Source organism: Bremia lactucae, linkage group LG6 (genome assembly GCF_004359215.1).
Source record: "Bremia lactucae strain SF5 linkage group LG6, whole genome shotgun sequence".
In the NCBI taxonomy this organism is placed as follows: domain Eukaryota; phylum Oomycota; class Peronosporomycetes; order Peronosporales; family Peronosporaceae; genus Bremia; species Bremia lactucae.
The window spans coordinates 1,716,010-1,735,147 of record NC_090615.1 but is presented as its reverse complement, the minus strand read 5'-3'; the positions used below and the strand labels follow the sequence as shown (position 1 = coordinate 1,735,147).

The 19,138-nt window shown below is 44.8% G+C and overlaps 1 protein-coding gene across 1 annotated transcript; it reads right to left on the bottom strand.

Annotated features, from left to right (window-relative positions):
- Position 1: 1 nt before the first annotated feature.
- Positions 2-18,325, bottom strand: CCR75_002271 (uncharacterized protein; the record flags this gene model as incomplete). The annotated part of the gene is made up of 1 exon (XM_067960369.1): positions 2-18,325. The coding sequence occupies one exon, from the start codon at positions 18,323-18,325 to the stop codon at positions 2-4; it is 18,324 nt and encodes a 6,107-aa protein (XP_067819044.1).
- Positions 18,326-19,138: the final 813 nt, after the last annotated feature.

The window sequence follows — 19,138 nt, the reverse complement described above, 5'->3', positions numbered from 1 at the left end:
CTCAACCTTGAAGCATTTCAAACCACTGGCGTAGGGAATCTGACAGAATCTCTGGAAGCATTGCTGACGTTGGTAACAATACATAGTATGGGAACGGATAATTCTCCAAGTACGGCGTCATTCGCACTTTTCCTTTCTCAAACGTCACGCTCTGAGTATCAAGAATCGAAGTTTGCTGCTGACTCGCGCTTTCACATGCACCTTGATCCACAATGAGCAAAACAATAAGCTGTTGACGCTCAAGCGCCGTTTCAATCAACTTTCGAATCCGCACACGGCCGTCCGAGTCAAAGCGACCATCAGAGAGCAAAAATACGATCTGAGTAAACTCGACAGTGCTGCTAGCGGTAGAGGCCGACTGCTTCGCAGACTCTAAGAGCTGCAAAATAAGTTCCAGCGTCTGCACCATATTAGTTTTCTTCTGTTGAAACCCAAAGCGGCCAATGACACGACTACCCGCATCATCTGTAAAAGGCATGTCAAAAGCATGTAGTAGCTCCAGGTCCTCGCCAAACTTAACAACGGAGAGCTCCCCAACCTCAAGCTGTGTCATGCCTTTGCACAACGTTGCAAGAGCTTCTAGAGCCAATCGGCCCGCACAATTGTCTGCCATGGACTCGGAATCATCGATTGCCAGCATCACTTGGTACTGACGCTTCGACGGACGCGTACGACGTAGCCAAATTTTATCTTTGCGAAATTGACTTGCGATGTATGGAATCACCTTGCGCATATTAATGCGTTTGCCCGTGCGGAAGTCTCCTTCAAGTTTAGCACGGAGCATAGGCTCAAGAATCAATCTAAGCTGCTCACACAAACGTTGCGATGCTCCTGCAGTCAATGCCGTGTACTTGGCCCAGAGATCGGTTCCACGTGCTTGATCCGACTGTGATGACCAATTTGCAATATATAAATCTAACTCATCGCGTATGGCAGCAACTTCATCAGGGGACAGCGGCTTGACTGGTTCAGTCTCCGCTTCACCACTTCCATCCTGATCTTCCATGCTATTCGTCAAATCCACGTCACGCAATTTCGACGGAAGTGCGAGTAACTTTTCCTCGTCGTCTAAAAGCTCGTGCTCTCGGCTCTGTATCGAGTGCTTCGCGGTATTAACCTGGTCGTCCAGATTTTGATCCATCTGATTTTCTGCAGTACCCTGTTCTGCATCGATGTCTAACTGAAGCTCCTTTTCGAGAGGTTTTGGCTTGTCCTGCTGCTCTTTTTGAATCGATTCTTCCTTTTCAATCATTTCCTCATCAATTTCCATTGCGGTTACTTCATTACGAGCATTCATTGCTTCATCTTCTTTTTCAAAAGACTCGTCTTCCTCTTGAATCTGGTTCATAATCTGCTTTTCATTAGCAGCAGCCAGTGCGTGCTCCACGTCCTCCATCTCGTCATCATCTATAAATTCCGCTGCTGTCATCTCTGCCACCTTATCTTGCTTTTCGGACTTGTTATTACCCTCGTCCATCTTGTCTTCCTTTCGATCTACGATCTCAATTCGCTTCTTCCAATACTCTTGCGCTTCCTGAGCATTGCGATATGGATTTGGTTTACGGCGTTCTCGTCGTTTCTCGTGAGGACGCTCTTGGTCCAAATTACTATCAACCTCAGACTGTGGCTTCCATTGCTGCTTCGTGTCTTGGTTATCATTGTTACTTTGCTTTTGAGCACGATGATCGCTGTTGTCGTCATTGGCCTGTTCCTCGTTCTGCTCTGTAGAATTCACGTCCTCCATTTCCTGATCGTCAGCCTCCTGTTCGTCTGCTATGAATTCATCTTGACCGTCCTTAGACTGAGTGCCAGCAATAGAACGAGCTGCCTGCTCCTCCTGTATATTCTCGAGATTCTCGGCCATTTCAGCGTCTTCCTCCTCCTTTTCTTCATTTGCTTCTTGCTCGTCTTCAAGACCACCGCCACCAAGCTGAATCGAGTTATCTTGTTGTTCTTCCTCATCAACAGCATCTTCGTCTTCCTCGGCTCCAGCTGTTTCTTCATCTTCAACCGTATCATTTTCAAAATCATCCAGCTTGTCCATCTCTCCGTCTGAATTTATCCCTTCCGGATCCATGTCATCATTATCAAGCTGCATGTCCTCAGGAAGCTCGTCACCGTGTTCTTCCTCAAGTTCGTCTTGTTTTTGACCCTCTTCCTGTTCAGCTGGATTAATGTCATGGTGATCTTCGTACTTGTCTTCAAAGTCTTCATTAACCTCTTCCAATTTTTCGTCATCTTGATCATCGCCATTGTCGTCCCCTCCATCATTTGCATTCATGTCTTGTGGTAAGTCTAGCTGAGTCTCGGGTTTATTTTCCTTTTCATTTGAGTCATCCTTTTTATCGTCGTCGCCGTCTTTGCCACGTATTTCATCCTCTAAGGCTTCGCCTTTCATTTTCGAGTCTTCTTCGAACTTTTCCTTTTCTTTGTCAATGTTCTCTTCGTCGTCGTCCGAATCCTCACCCCACATCTTTTCATCCACCACGTTCTCATCATCTTGATCAAATTCCCCCATTTCTCGATCCAATTCTTCCTCATTGTCTTCATTCTCGTCTTGTTCCTCCTTCTCATCGTCAGGTACATCCTGCATTGTGCCCTCAAAGTCATTTTGCATCTCAAGCCCCGTATCGTCAGGCTTTTCATCCACCGGCCGCTCGGGCTCTTCCTGCTGGTCTCCTTGCAGACCTAATAGCTGCTCTTCATCCTCAATCTCATTGCTAACGTCCTTCTTGCCCTCACCTTCGCCCATACCAGTGCCATCAACATCGTCCTGGAATTGCATTTTTCCATCACCTCCTTCGCCTTCTAAATCGTTCTTGGCGTCCGTTTGGCAAAAGCCGTGCTGAAAGAGGTTTCGAAAGACTCGCACTAACACAAAATCTAACTTCATTACACTCTTGTGTGCCACAAGAAAGTCAATTAAGAGCTGGCGACTGATGCCACGTATATCAAACAAACTTGACTCAAAACGTTCCAAATACGACAACGAGGAGACAAACGCGCGCTTCCAATTTCTCGATCGGGTACTACCAAGCATGATATACTGATTTTGGAGTATTTCTATCAATTCAGAAAGCTGAGATGCAATATGATTCACACGCGAATTCTTGACCATGGTAGTCAGTATTGCAAGTTGGTCGCGAATTGACGAAGTGTCACATTCTTCAGTGTTTTTGAGAGAAGCAAGTTCCTTACAAACTGTCGTCATATCCTGAATCGAAACAAGCACAGTCTGCACAATCTTGTCGTAGCCCTTAGTGAAAAGTGTCAGCGATTGAGCACTATCAGATTCGTGGGCATCACGATCCGTATTAGAGGCGCGCAAGTGGCAGCTCGTATCATTTAAAGTCTGCTCAAATATGCTGTCAGCACGAATGATGCAGGCATATTCGGCCATAATTTTGTCAAAGCAAGCTGGCGTCGTCACAGTGTCAAATACAGAGACGATTTTTTCAAGATGGTGCCAAATGTCACCAATATGTACACTATTAGCCTTAAGGACATCAACCGCGACAGGCAGCTTTTGCTTGTCGTAGCATTTTTTTGACGTTCCAGCTAGAGAGATGACTGGAGACACGCCGTACACTCGATTCGATGGTCTTGCAAAGGCCATGATAGCGGCATCGCCGCCTGCATCTTCGCTGGCATTTATTCCACAGTGAGAAATGGCAGGCACACCCAGTGACTGAGGTAGCCCCGCAATGACCTCAAATGATTTCTGAATAGCATCTAATCGTCCAAAAATAAGCTGGAAATGTTGACGAACTTCTATAAAGATTGACGTTGTCTCGGGCAACTGCTTTAAAATTTCCTGCGTCGAAATTTCCAGCTCCCGCAAAGAGCGCTTCAACGAAATGACGGATGTCTGCTGAAATGTCTGCCACTCGCTCGCTTTTATAAAATCAAGAACCGCCTCGCTGGCGCAGCTAGTTTCTAAATAATCAGTCTTAAACAGCTTTATTCTTTGCAGCATGCTTAGCCCATTCACAAGCTTTTCGTGACTAAGCGAGATCGCATGCAGAATTTGTCGCTGCTGTAGCATCATGAAAAGCATATTCTCTGCGTAGCCACTCATCCGCTCCATTTCGCTGGTCGATAAATCATGCGAGAAGCTCGTGACAGCACTGTACCGCAAGGAAGCCAGCTGCCCAAGAAATCGATAATAATACCCGTCCGCACGCTGCCATAACCACGTCGGCGAATTCTTTAGTAAGGCTTTATCCAACTGTTCAGCTTGCAGCGAATTTGGCTTCATTTTGGCTTTTTGACTGCTTGTGGAAAGCTCCGACAGTAAGCACTTCGGATCAAGAGCATCCGCTATTTGATCAACCATAAGACAATTTTCTACATCAGGTGCATCCAACTCAAAAAGTTGCTGTATTTGCTGTTGCTCTGAAGGTAAATGCAATCGATGGTAGGCCAAGCCTTGGATCTTAAGCTCACTTAGCAAGTCAATAAGTGCCTTCTTCTTTGCGCCCTTAGGTAATTGTTTAGAGCGCTGAAGTTTTTCCATCCGGTAAAAGATGGTCTCACAGAGGTCTTCACAAAGTTCGCGCACCTCTTGGCGACGTTCAATTTGATCAAGCGACAGAATATGTTTTTGAGTGTATTTCGCAATACGCGACATAAGCACTGGAAGCTTCGTCGCGTACAAAGACATCTCTTCAAGCATGACAGCGTCACCACTTGCGTTGTGTAGCACAGGAGGTAAACTTGTGTACATTAGCCGCAGCGCAGAAGGCTTAATATAAGCTTGACTCTTCTCTTCCTTTACAGTTCTCAATTTAGTAATTGCGCCTTCAACAACTATGCTATCACCCGCGTTATTCGATTCACACTTTTCCTCGCACTTCTTATCATCCACTGGAATCGTAACACTGTCATCAAGACCTGTCAGCTCGGCCTTTGTGGAATTGATTCCAACAAATCCACCTTCCTTCGTTATGCCACTGTCCGTAAAGCCGTCAATCACAGTCTGCATTGGAATAGTAAGCACTGTATCATAATCACGGACGAACTTCATTAACTTGCGGTGCGACTTTTCGGCTGACTCCGCAAGCGAATAGTAGGTTTGTTCATCCCAGCGGCAAATCTTGACATAATCGACTAGTTTTCGCTGTATTGGAGCCTTGAGACCACTCCAGTGGCGCTGTAAGTATCCAAAGTGTTGTGCATAATACCTGTACAGATGATAAAGCATGTTGGCCAGAGCATTTTTACTCGAGTTTCCGGCATAGCACATCGATGATTCTTGCTGCTTCAACGAAGCCCAATGCTCCATAAAATGCTGTGCACAGAACGAATAAACCACAAGTAATCGCGTTTCGTACTGGCCGATGGAGCATGATCGAATGTATGCGTCAAGAGTTTCAAAAAGCCTGGTCATAAATTCACGCTGCTTAACTAAACTTTCTTGTGCCGCTGTGCTAAGGGCCTGAATGGCAGCTCTGTTTTCATGGACCGAGGTAAACAACCATTTAGAAGCGTGATTTAGATACAGCCATTGTAGATTGTGTGGACTGCTGCTGTTGAGGTCGGCAATTGCGCTCGATGCGTCCGATTCAAATTGCGCTGTAAGCAACGAGTACATATTGATCCACGTCTTCTGCGCCAAGAACTGATGACGCTTTTCCTTGACGGAAAGCAGATGGGGCCAAGAGTATAATTCTAGCTTTCTCCACCGCGTTACTAAGGCTGAAAGAGCGCTTAGCTCATCAGTCATTGAGTACGCCCGTGCTGCGTACATCTCCCACTCTTGCGCCTTGCGCAGCAACAACTCAACACCAGTCAACGTGCGAACCAGTGGAGAACTAATCTCAAAGTTGCGTATTCGATTAGCTATTAAAACAATCTGTTGCAAAATGGCGTGGTCGGGCCATTGATCCAAGAGCGATTGCACTCTAATCAGTAATTTCTGCAGAGGTTCCGCAACTAGTACAACTTCCCTGACCAGTGGGTCACGATGGAGGTCCACTTGTTTGATATAGTCACTATTTAAAGCCTGAAACGATGGCACTGTACTTTTCGTCGTTCCCACACTGCTACCAAGACGTGCTTGAACCAATGAGGCAGCTAAAACTCCTGACGATTCCACTGCGCTCTCAATCGTGTTGGAGGCCATGACATTAAGCGATTTTCTTAACTTAACTGCAACGGTAAACGCTTGCACGAATGTACTAAGAACTTCATTTTTCGTGATTGTAATTTTGGAATTTGCTGTCTCTGCAAACATTTTCAAATGCGCCGTACACAATTGCTGCAGAATTTTGTCCGTAATAAGCCCAAATGCATTAGCGGTTGATTCACTGGGTTCATCCGCTCTATCCGTGCTCAAGGTTGCTTCAAAGTCACGACTGTAGTCAGGAAATTGGTCGCGGAACTCTTTTTCCAAGAGCTCTTCCTCGGTTTCTAAGTCTGATTGCCGCACCTTGTACTTATAAAATGTTTCCTCTTCTTTTCGTTTCTGCTCTTCGTGTTCTTGTTGCTCTTGGTACTTCGCTAAAAACAAATTAAATAGAAAATTGCTGCTTTGAAGGGCAGTGTCAACGACAGTAAAGTCCAATGTGCGGTTAGTGCGCAAAGTGGATATTGTTTCACGGAGCATCAATTCCATTTTTGACAGCGCTACGTCGAGTAGTGCCACTTCAGTCTTCCGCTCATTTGATATTTCTGCACCAAATAAAATTGCAGTCGCTGGTGTCTCGACAAGTTTTAAGATCTGCTGAATTTCAAGCCAAGACTGATTCACCGAATCCACGCATATTTTAGAGGGAAACTGGACAAGCGAAAGAGTCAACATCTCTTTTTCTTGCTCTTTTAACGATGCTTCTTGAATCCTCTGGCAAAGGGACCAAGTCACAAGTGCAACGCCTTCCTTCACACAGTAGATTGCTGCGCCTAGAGGCTCCACCACATCCCGAAAGTATTCAAGATACTTTTTTGATAGCTGAGCGAGAAAGCTATCCGACGTTTGCTGAAACATGTCGAGCTCACGCAAAAGGTCGCGCTTTCGTCTTTGCGATAAATCTGCCGACTGCGCCATTGAAAGCATTGCTGACAACTTTTCAGCCGGCATTACCGTAGTATTAAACCGTTGCAGATCTCTGAAAAGTTCTCCAAAAACATTTGTCGCCACAGGCAGCATCTCACATTTGTTTGGATCGATGGCGGCGTTATCGTCAAGGTACAGCTTTTTTGGTTGATAACGCTGAATTGCAAAAGCAGAAACTTGCATCACTTGATCATACACGTCTCGCAGAGAGCAAGGACCATTATTAACAGTCGCCATTGAAGACGCAGGAGACGGATTAAGTCGTTCAATTGATGCGCTTGCCACATCCTCCATAGTAAGCATTGCCAGCCGATTCAACAAGTTTTCTCTTTTAACAACCGGCTTTTTAGCAGGATCAACCGGTAATGACGGAAGAAGAAAAGCAAAGCGCCACAATCCAAGCATGACCATACTCTCTCCAAGTGCGCTGTAAAATTCCCAATTTGATTCACAATTACCTTGCTTTCTGATTGCCGTAGCTAAAGCAGTCATCAGTGGTGCCACAAGCGTGTCAAGTAGAGCTACGAATGTGCTGTCACTGGAATTCTGCAGAGCTTTCAATAGACGTGATTGCGCTTGACCGCCAAATTGAGCTGAACTCGTAAGCTGAACAAGGAGTTGCTGAACTTCCTCCCACTGATTTAGCTCTAAATCTTTTTGAAATGTCGACTCAAATGCCAGCACGGTCGCCACAAAAAGCTCTCTCACATAGCAGATACTAACATTCGCTATCATCCTTCCGGCCTGGAACTGATCGTTAGCAAAGTGCTTCTTGATTTGTTTCAATCTAGCAACGCGCATCTGGGCTTCGCTTGTAGGACATAAAGACTCTTCAAGATTTACTTCTGCAACGTTTTTCAATACAATAGCACTTTGAACGGCTTGGAACAAACGTGGATAGCCCTCAATGACTTGAGAGTGATCAGCGACATTCACGTTGGGGGCTTGAGTACGATTTGTTGTCTTGCGCAACGTCTTTCGAGTATCAAATGTCTCAAGCGAAAGAAGGTCTATTTGGTTAAAGCTATTACATCGCAAGAACTGGTGAAAATTGTACAATATACTATTAAAGTGCGTCTGGACCACAAAAATAAATTTCTCCACCTCAGCTTCGATTTCACTTTGAATCGTCATATTATTTTCTGTAGATGCAAACTTGAATCCACACCATACGAAATTTTGATAAGCATGAAAACTTGCAGCATTGCGAAGCCCTAGGCGCAATAGGGTTTCAATAACGTTTTCAAATATCTTAATAACGTCTGTTATAGACTTTACGACTTCATCGCATCTTTTTTGTAAAAGGTCGCTCTTGTACAATCGGTAAATATTAAACACTTGCATAAGCTTTGTGATCGCTTGAATTTCTTGGCGGGCTAAAGCGTGTTCCGTCAGCGGACTGATTTGATAAGTTACCATTCGATCCAGCAAAAATGAACATTCATCCATATCGAACAGCAAAATTGGGGCATCCCTTCCGATGCGACAATCCTCTTCATTTAGTTCGTAAGCGAGAGTGTCAGGGTTCTCCTCAATTTCATTCAAATATAAAGTTTTTTTCGAAATCAGCGCCGTTACTTCAGACTGCTTCATCTTCAGCTTTTTGAGTAGCACTCCAGGAAATTTTGTTAATTCCTCCGCCATCAGCGTATGTGGTTGCATAGATGGGAACGTGCTGACACTTTTGGCACGATTATGTCGTTGTGCAAGGTACGAGAAGGCACTAAACGCATGCAATACTTCCTTGCGAGTTTCAACATCAACGTAGAAAAGTGGGGAGATATCGAGTTTTCGGCTTTTAATGGCAGCTTTCATTGATGCAGTGCCACCATACAAAAGCTTTAGAACATCAATTGAGCCGTCAGCCAAAGCATCAGCAGAAAGTGGTAGGAAATACGTCAAATGCTTATGCATGAACGTCTTCGACACTCGCTTCAGCAGATACTCCGCCTTCCATAGATCAATACTTCTCGGTAGCAGCGAGTGACCTCCCTTTTTCCATAGCACGTTCTTCCTAGGCTGGCATCCGATTAGCTTTTTGATACTCTCATTAATACGCTCCGACATATCCACCAGATTAGTCCACTGCGAGTTTTGAGCAATGGCTTGGTTTTCAATTTGCTTAGCAAGTCGCAATAAAGACTTTTTGAGCCATTGCCAATGTATTAAGAAGTATGTCCATTCAAAAACAGTCACTCGCAACTGAATTGAAAACTCATATCGGTCTCGAACCACTGCTTGGACGGCCTCAAAGATCAGTGGATCCGTGATAAGTCGCGAAAAATCTTCGAAAAAGGTGGACAGGAACATATCAAATGCACTTAAGAGCGGATAAATCAAGAAAATTATTTCATTGTCCACACTGGAACGGTCACCATGATGTTTGTGCACGGCATAGGATTGTTGAAGCACCGAAAGCTTAGTTAGGCTCCTTTCATGTTGACGAAATCCTCCTTTTACATGCTTGAGCTTGTTGTTTTTTAGAGACGTATCGAAAAGTGTGTCCACTTCTCGATACTGCTCCATTTCGCAGAAGCTTAACCATGCCACATCGTTGATTATCGTCAGCTGTCTTTGAGCAATGAAAATCAGATCCCAAATGCTGTCGAGCTTTTCCTTATCGGACGAAACTTTGGCGCTGGAGTCAGCAACTAGTGACTGTAATTGCAAAAAAACAGCATGATTCGCATTTAGGTTTAACGGTATCGAGGGCAGGCTGAGTGAGCTGTCAAGCAAGCTTTTCAGATGCAGCACCTGTTGATCCATGGTTTGAGAAATATTCATGAACAGCCTATTCTTCGACATAGCCTTTAAAAAGCGTAGAAGGAGGTCGACTGACTGCGAGATACCCACGTTGCCTACAGCTTCTTGAGCGATCTTTTCCAGTGCGAAACGAAAGCGATCCGCTGACATTGCACCATTTCCACAGGTTCTCACCATTTTAAAGATTTGGTGTAAGGCAAAAGGAGCTAGAATGTTTGCCGTCGCATTCGTGACGTTATCAAGCCCAAAAAATGACTTAGATGATAGGTGTTCACCAGCCTCGTTAAGGGCTAATTGGGAATAAATTGCTCCCTGATGCCTAAGCCATAACGCAACATTATCCATCCATGCACCAAAAGTAGTGCCTGCAGTGCAATCGTCTCTAACGACATTAAGGTCAAGCCAGCTGAGCTGCAAATCAACCGCATTAAGATCCTGTGACGACTGCGCAGAATAAATTAGGTGTTCCAAGTATGCAACGTCTCGCTGCATTTCGAAATTTTCACTCTGCTGACACACAACAAACGTTGAGGAAGCAGCAACCATCGGAAGCACGCGCTGAAGCTTCAAATCTTGCCGAGAAATTTGAAAAGCATTAAGGAAAATCTCAAGTACACCTCGACTTAAGTCAACCTGATTGAGCAAATCATCTCCGTAAATTCGTCGAAAAGAGTTCATAATTGCATTTAAAGGATGCGCTCCGCGTGAAAGCTCAGCGGAGGCTAGCAAGGACCAGTTTTCTAAGTATCGAGAATTAATACGACCATTTTTCGAGCCCACCATCATCTCTTTAAGCTTGTTTACTGTAAGCTCATGGGCAGATTGGAATGCTCGAGAAAGTGAAAGGCCAGGGATGCCACATGCTAGTGAAATTCTCATCATGTCCAGTCTAGACACATCTACATCTACAAGCGCAATCTCAATGCAACGATTTCGCATAGCACGAGATACCTCACCGTATTGCGGATCCATCGCCAGAAATAATCTAAAATTTTTGTGAGGCTTAATAATGCGAGGTTTTCCGTCGATAATTCCGCACTCATTGACCAGCATCTCACCGCCAGTCTCCATAAGCGAATTTAATCGATCAAGCACTGATGAGCTGCAAAAGTTGACGTTGTCCAAAAGCACCCACTCGCCTTTTTCCATCGCTTGAATTAAAATTCCGTCGACCCATTCGAAACAACTTGCAATAGAGTTTGAATTCCCGAGCTTAATCAGATCATCAATTTCAGTCAGTAAACCAGGATGTATTGGCAACGCTACGTCGGCTTCGGTCATCAGTAGCATGTTGACAATGTCTCTCATCATGTCGATAATGACCCCATCAAGTTGTCCTTTCGGCAACTTTTTTGCTGGGCGCTTTTGGCTGCTAATATTTTCGTTAAAAAGATTTTCTCGTGCTGTCAGTACCCACCACGCGCTGCCTAGGCGGCTTGCCTGCTTCATGGTTGTATTTCTTTCCTTCTTAGTAATCTTGGCTGATGCTATTGACAGCAAAAGTCGCTGAAGCATCTTTTCGGTCAAAATTTGTATTTTTAGCTTCAAGTCGCGCAGCTTTCGTCCAACATCTACTTGTTCGAAGCATCCGAGCAATTCGGTAGCATCTGTTCCTGCGCTCATTCCCAATTCGTGCAAAGTATTGCCACTCAGAGTAGCCAACAAACGAACTGCCGACGTTTTACCACTTGCTGGCGGCCCGACGAGAAGGGCTGGCCACGACATATTAACACAGTGAATTAATGCCTCCATTGGTCTAAGTAGGGAATTCAATATTGGGGGGGTGCCTTGACAAAAAGATAAATCTTGCTGCCGTTCAAGCGTTGCACAGCCAATCATCAAATACTTTGCTGACATGCGAAGCGAGACAGATGCCAGAACCATCGGGGTTTCACCAAAGAAGTCCTTAAATCGACAAGAAAGAAGCTCTCGGTCACGAACGGAGCGCATTCTATCCACGTAAATAAAATTCACGTAATAGCTCAAGGATTGAATTTTAAGCTCAGTACTGCCTGTAGCTCGCCTCTGAAAATTTAAAAGATCACAGATCCGAAAGACATCGCGTAAATTAAATTCCCACGGCGCACCAAGACGGCCGTACCTGCAACTTATCATAGTGTCTTCATGTACAGCACTATTAAAGCTAATGATTCGATCCAGCAAATTTCCATTCACTTTTGCAGAATCATTACTACCGCTTCCAGGTAAAGAGCGCAGCATAGGATACATTGAGCTTGTGATCTGAAAAAGATCCTGCTCTCGTAGAGCCTCAACAAAGACTCGAGTAAAGCGATTAAGAAAAGACTTTGGTAGTCCCTTCCGACCACCACCTTGACGAAGCGGGTTTTGCGCAGCAAACACACGGAAAGTTGGTGGGCATTCAAATTCTTTATCTAATTCTGGAATATAGACACTGCCTCGATGATCCAGACAGGAATTTAAACCTTCGAGAACAGATTGTGAGGCCAAATTCAGCTCATCGAGTAAAACCCAGTCGCCAGCCTTAAGAGCACGCAAAAATACACCGTCGCACCACTCGAACATGCCACTTCTAATTCCGCTATTCGTCTCTTTACTCTTATCGTCATTTCTAACAGCGACCGGTGATGATGCTGTTGGCAGGTCAGAGCCGAAAAGATCCGAAATGTCTGTCTGATCGGACAGATTAATACGTACAAGGCGATGTCCAGACGCTGCTGCCAGTGCGCTTATTAAACTTGTTTTACCTACGCCCGGAGAGCCTTCCAAAATAATCGGGCGATTAACCTGCATGGCACGCAACACACGGTACAAGTTTGACATTGTTGTTGGAGCTTTTAAAGAAAATGCGAGCTTTCTTTGGATGCGATTTTGTCCGCGCGGAATAAAATATGGACTTATACCAAAAGAATTCGCTGTAGCTTCCTCGGAATCCAAGGAATTTAAAAGGTCGAAGTCGTTCTTTTCCGACAACGTTGTGACATTCAGTGAATCAAACACCCGCTGCTTGAAAAGATGATCATCATCAGGTACGAGTTGCAGCAAGTACTTGTACGCCTCTTCTTTAGCATTCTGTGTTGTGTGGAGTGCTTTGTCTGAGCCGAGGCCTAGACCATCCAAAATCGACAAGGCTGCTCCATTTACAAACGCTGTCCATACTGCAATTTTAAATGATGACTTTAACTCCAGTTTCTTAACAGCGGATGTGATGAAATTAACCCACGTGAGAATATCCCGTAGAGTCATTGTCCCGCATCCATTTACACCGTTACAATCGTTAAAAGTTTTTACGAATTTCAAAATGGGCTCACACAAAAGAGCTAATTCATTTCCTGCCATTGGTGAGACATAGTGAGGTGACATGTTTAATCCGCGAGGTTTAACTAGCCTGTCACGAATGATTGTGGCAATATCTGTTAAGTCTGAAATTGCCGGCACCCAGATCTCTGTGAAACGATTGCGTAATGCAGGAGACAGTTCACGCTTCCCAAAATCACCACCAGGATTCATTGTTGCCATCACACGCCACTTCGGATGAGCAACAATATCTTCCACTTCGTCCCCACCCTTTTCAGCTAGCAATAGCGTACGTGATGGTTCCAATACACTGTTAAGACGCTCTAACACAGCATCTTCTGCCAAATTTACTTCATCAATCAAAAACAAATCACCATTTTTCATGGACTCCACCAGAGGCCCATCTGCCCACTCGAAGATGGACTGATACCGGCGCTTTAATGTATCAATCCGCTCAGCAAGTCGTGCTCGCATTGATACATTATTGTTAACAACACTATTACGAGCTATTTCGTACTTAGCTAGCATTTCACTCAGGCCCAATGATTTAGTCTCAGCTCTACGTCGTTGACTCTCCTCTTCATCGATACAATCATAAGCCAACGCAAAAAATTGTAGAAGTGCTTCTTCCAAATCGTATGCTGCTTTCTCCTTTCCTCGTACCGGACGCAAGCAACCTAGAAAATCTGAAGTTTCAGTATGCTGATGACAATTCAGAATGTGCAGTCTCTGAGAGAAAAGAAGCGAGTACAATTGGCAAATTGTAGTCTTGCCGCAACCGGTTTCTCCTACCAAAAGCACTGGTTCCTTATTGTGTAAACATCGTCCAACCAGCGCGAATAGTCTACGAAGCGATTTAGTCACACTAATCCTTTCCAGGCCTGCTCCATTACCTGCTGACAAAGACTCCGGGTTGGATTTTCCGATCGCGGCAACTTGCTCCACCATCGCTTGGACACGTTCAAACTGTTCCTTAGTGCCCCAGATTGTCTCAAGTTCAATGTCTCCATTTTCGTCCAGTAAGTTTGACTCGCGAGGCTTTTCACTATTATACAGAGCATCCAAATCAATAATTACGTTGCACTTCTTTTCTAGAACTTGCTTAACAATATTTTTCTCCTCATCCTTTCGTAATCGCTCAGCCAGCAAACAGTACCCTTCTTCTGCTAATGCCTGCTTTGTAGCTGGTCGACGTTCGGCCCACCGCAGCAAATCGCGGGTAGTAATGAAACCCGACTTTCCAGCAAAAACGGATGACTGCTGTCGAACAAGCTGCAGTTCCCGCATAATATCGACCAATATTCCACAATACGAAGGGGGTAGCGAACTGCGCTCTTGCAAAATTGTTTGAAGCTCGACACACGTTACTTCATCGACTTGAATTTCAAGAAATCGATTCCGAAATGCACGCGAAAGCACTTTTCTTCCGCCATAAAGACCAGGTGGGTTTTGCGTCGCAAACAGCATAAACTTTGGATGAGGTTTTATAGATTCCTGCGTCTCTGGCAAGAAAAGCTCGCGGTTGTCATCCAGTAGTCGATTAAGAGCCTCTAAAACCTCAGATGGAGCCAAATTCAATTCATCCAGGATGACCCACCAACCCTTTCGAACAGCCTCTACCAAAACGCCTTCCTTAAATGCAAGCTTGCCGTTAGACAGCGAGACGTAACTTCCAAGGTATTCTTGAATGTCTGTGTGCTCGTGATTGTTTATACGTACACATTTTTGTCCTATGCGTGCGGCCAGATATCCGATAAGCGATGTTTTTCCTGCAGATGTGGGACCCTGCAACAGCACTGGGTACTTGCCAATTAAAACAGCTCGTGCCACATGACGCAAATTTTCTTCGACCGATTTAGTGAGCACAAATTTTCTTCGTGAAGTCTTTGGATCCGGTAAAGAATCATCCCTTGGTGCGTGAAAACTACCCTTATGAAGCCAGTAGGAGCTTACTAACACGTACTCGTTATTCTTTTTCGGCCCGCCAGGGCATGGTGGAGAGCGTTTAAGCTCCTTATCCTTCATTGTCTTTGCAAATGTATTTTTTATCAGTCGCTCAAGACATTGACGCGATTCCGTCTCAAGTTGCGTACAGAAGCTTGAGCAAAACCCTTCAAACATTGCTCGAGATGTACCATAGCCACGCTGTATCAAAATCCGTGTGATGTGAAGCGCCTGGCACAGTGTGCGAAGAGAATAGCGAGGTTTCTGACGTGCACCATCGCTCAATCGTACTTCCGCTAGCTTCCTTGCCTCTAAATAAAATTGAACTGTCTCTGGTACCAAAGCACCCACAATTTCCTTCAATTGCTGGTGTACGACCATCTGCAAATCTAACATATTGTCACACTCGTCGACATAAATCTCCGTGAATCTATTTCGAAGTGAAGGTGGTAGATCCTTCTTGCCTACGTCAGTCGACGGATTCATTGCACCAAAGAGACGAAAATTTGGATGCGGGCGAATGACTTCAATGTCTCCTCGCTCCGTCAACGAAAATGCACTTGTCTCGTGCTCTAACAGTGTACTTATTCGCTCTAATGTGTCGGACGATGCAAGATTAATTTCGTCTAGCAGCACCCAATACCCTTCTCGCAAAGCTTTGACTAGAACACCCTCCACAAACGAAAAGGCGAAGTATGATTCGGCTTGCTCTTTCTGTCGTTCAAATCGCAGCAATTCAGCTTCAAAATTATCCCATCGGATCATCAGATTACTTGACGAAGTACCGGCTGTGAGCATCTTGCTACTAACACTGCTTTCGTATTTAAGGACATCACGGCCAGCTGTGGCTAGACCCCGAAGCATAGTCGCAGCCATTTGGATGGCTTTTCGCATGCCTTTAACCAGCTTTTTCCAATCCTTGTGCTCCAACGCAATCCGAACCACATCAAGAAAGCCAGCATTAACCCTTTGCGAAAAAGTAGTAGTAAACAGTTCCATAAATTCCATAAATAACGGACGGGCCAGCAAATGAATTTCTACAGGTTTAAACCCTCCCACGAGATCGGAGCTATCACTTTGAATATTCAAATTCTGAACTACCAGGCGCTGTCCCATGGCCGCGGCCATATGCTGAATAATTGTGGTTTTTCCGCAACCAGTTTCACCGATCAGCAGAGCTGGCTCACAGGTTGCTACAATGGCAGCTAACTTTTCTAGCAAGCGCAGTACGTGACCAGTCATTACAACAGAATTATTTGTGGCTCTATTACCGTGCTCAATCTGTGCTAGCTGCGACAGTGTTGGCAGATGAACACGACCAAATTCTACTTCGTGTGTGTTAAATGTGACTCGAGGCTTATGCTGATCATGAAGGTAATTAATTTTTTCAGATTGTACTTCCCAAATTGCTGCTAGCGAATACGCGGAATGCAAGCGCGTCGTCGTATCCCGAATTCCCGCACAGAACACATCGAGCGCCTCAGCTACAATGCGCATCCGTTCTTCTTCGGTGATGTATTCGTGACTAAAGATTGATTTTTCACTTGAGGAGTAGTAAGAGAAACGATAAATGCGCTTGCACCACTTCAGCAAATCACGCAAACAAAAATTGCGTCCATAGTTCCGCCTAGTCTCCTTCCAAAAAATTGCAGCACCTCCAATCTCTTTGCTCGTTCCACCAGAAACCGCATTAAAAGTGGTCATGATCTTCGACACGACTTGTGGTGGTATCATCGAGAATCGAGCTAACAAAATTTGCTCAATTTCATTATTAGCAAGTGTTGCGACGTTAACACGCGTCCAAACGGAGTCCTGAAATCCCTTCGGCATTTGATGTTCATGCGTTGTAGTGCCAAATATTTGAAAATTGGAGTGTGCCACCAGCAGCTCGCCACGACCAGGAAGTACCATTCTGCGCGTCTCAAGCAGCGGCATGAGAGCTGCTAGCACCTCAAAAGGTGCACGATCAACATCCTCAATAACCACCCATCGGCCGGCAAGCACAGCAGTCGTAAGTGCACCAGGCTGCCATGTAAATTCGCCTGGGACATCCGTGCACACATAAGATCCCAACAGCGTCTTGCTATCAATTTGATCGTCTAAATGTAGTTCCACCATATTCAAGTTGCCTGATAACCGAGCAAGTTCTCGAATCGTGGCGGTCTTTCCACAACCACCTGGACCTGCCACTAAAATTGGACGCTTCAACCCAAGTGCTATCGCAAGCGACTGTAAATTTCGCTTTGTTGAAGGTGTGGGTATTAATGGTTGAGTATTCACAAGCAATTCTTTCTCTTCGTGTCCTTGCTGGTGTAATTTGCTTGTAGGAATAACAACGCCGAAAATATTCTGAAGAGAGTCATGAAATGGCACAGCCTGAGTCGCGCTCTTCTCGGGAGTCTCTTGATGGTGATAAACGCTCACATCGATCATCTGTACTTGTCTAGCTACGTCTTCACTGTAAAGCTCGAGTTCAAGTTGCCGCACCATCGGGTTATTGTTGCCCATAGCGGCTTCGTCACCAACGCTTAAGCCAGCCAGAAATGTATTCCTCTGTGCATTGCTCATTTTCAATATGGATGCTGTGGCACGCGCTGCATACCATTGTACGCGCACGTCGTCGTGGAGACTGAGCGGGAAGAAAGGTGTCCAATTCCAGAGCATCTCAAACTCCTTTGGTCTCGCTCGAAGCAACTGAAATGCCGTCTTAGCAATGCGACGCAGACGATCTATTGTTTCGCTGCTTTGTTTTGACTGTGCGGCTACGACATCTACGTAGGAGAAGAAGCAAGGTGCCGCCGAAAAATACTGAAACGCTATGGTGCTCGTGGTTGGGAAGTAATTCAACAGCTCAGCCATCGTAAAGGCTACAAGCTCACTTTGCTTCATGCTGTCGATACACTTGCTGTACTGCTGCTGCTGTTGCTCATAGAGCGGTAGTGCGGGGTCCGTCAGGCGCACAATTAGATCAAGTAAAAAGGGCCTTAGATACTTGACAACGAGCCCGCGCAGTTTGGTATGTACAAGGCACGAAGCCAATGCTTGCAGCTGCAAGCGTGCTAAAGAGTGGTGGTCGTTTTCTTCAATTGAAGTTATTGATGTGATCAGCGCTTGAATAGCCGGGTGCTTCTGAGGTGCATTCATTGTGATACCACTCACAGCGGCCAGCATCTGCTGAACTCCAGAAAACAGGCGGCTAATGCTCACTAAGTGCTCCTCGTTCATGTCAATGCTGCGTTCACTGGCTCTAAAATCGCCAGCTAGGAGTTGCGCGTCAACGTGAGCCATTGAAGATGAATGCGGACCCGACGGAGTGAAACGGTGTCGTCAACGCAATGCCTTTCAACCAACCAAAACTTGAGTTGAGTCTCTACACCATCGATTGATATATTGTGTAGATTACCCTAAAAGTCATTTAATGTCATTTTAATAACGCGTTATATACATATTTTGGATTACATGATCTTGATAAAGAGCATTTTTAAGTAAAGATGTTGAAATAATCTTTTTTCGTTCAGCATTTTTCTCAAACTAATTATTTTAAAAGGCCAAATCTAGCAAATCAAAATCACTGAAATAAGAGCTAACCATATGAAAATAGAGACTAGGGCAGCGCTATTCTCATGGCTCTAAAATTAACTCAATTTTCCCATGCTTTAAAGTAATGGCCCAAGTTATAAGTCGTCATGCGCAAACGAATTAGTTACTGAGCAAAAATTAATAATACGGCAAAATTGAAATTTAAATATTAACCAACAATGCAAAAATACAGGATGCGACATATCGCTGTCACTCCACATCCGACACTATAGTGACTGTTTGCTAAGGGCATCAAAACATCCGTGGATGTTGATGCTGTCGCACTAATAAAAAAGGCGGATGTCGATCAGCAATAAAAGTCCAAAAGAGAAGTTGGAATTGCATTTGCTTTAAAACTGGTTTTTTAAAGAGCAACCACTTTCAGCTGATTTATAAGCTCGCAGTATCAGATATTCGATTTCATTTCTCGAGGTACATCGGTGTTATGGTCGTCGTTCGGGACACGGACGTTTTTGATCCGGACACAGACGTTTTCGTTCCGGACACAGACACGATTAATTG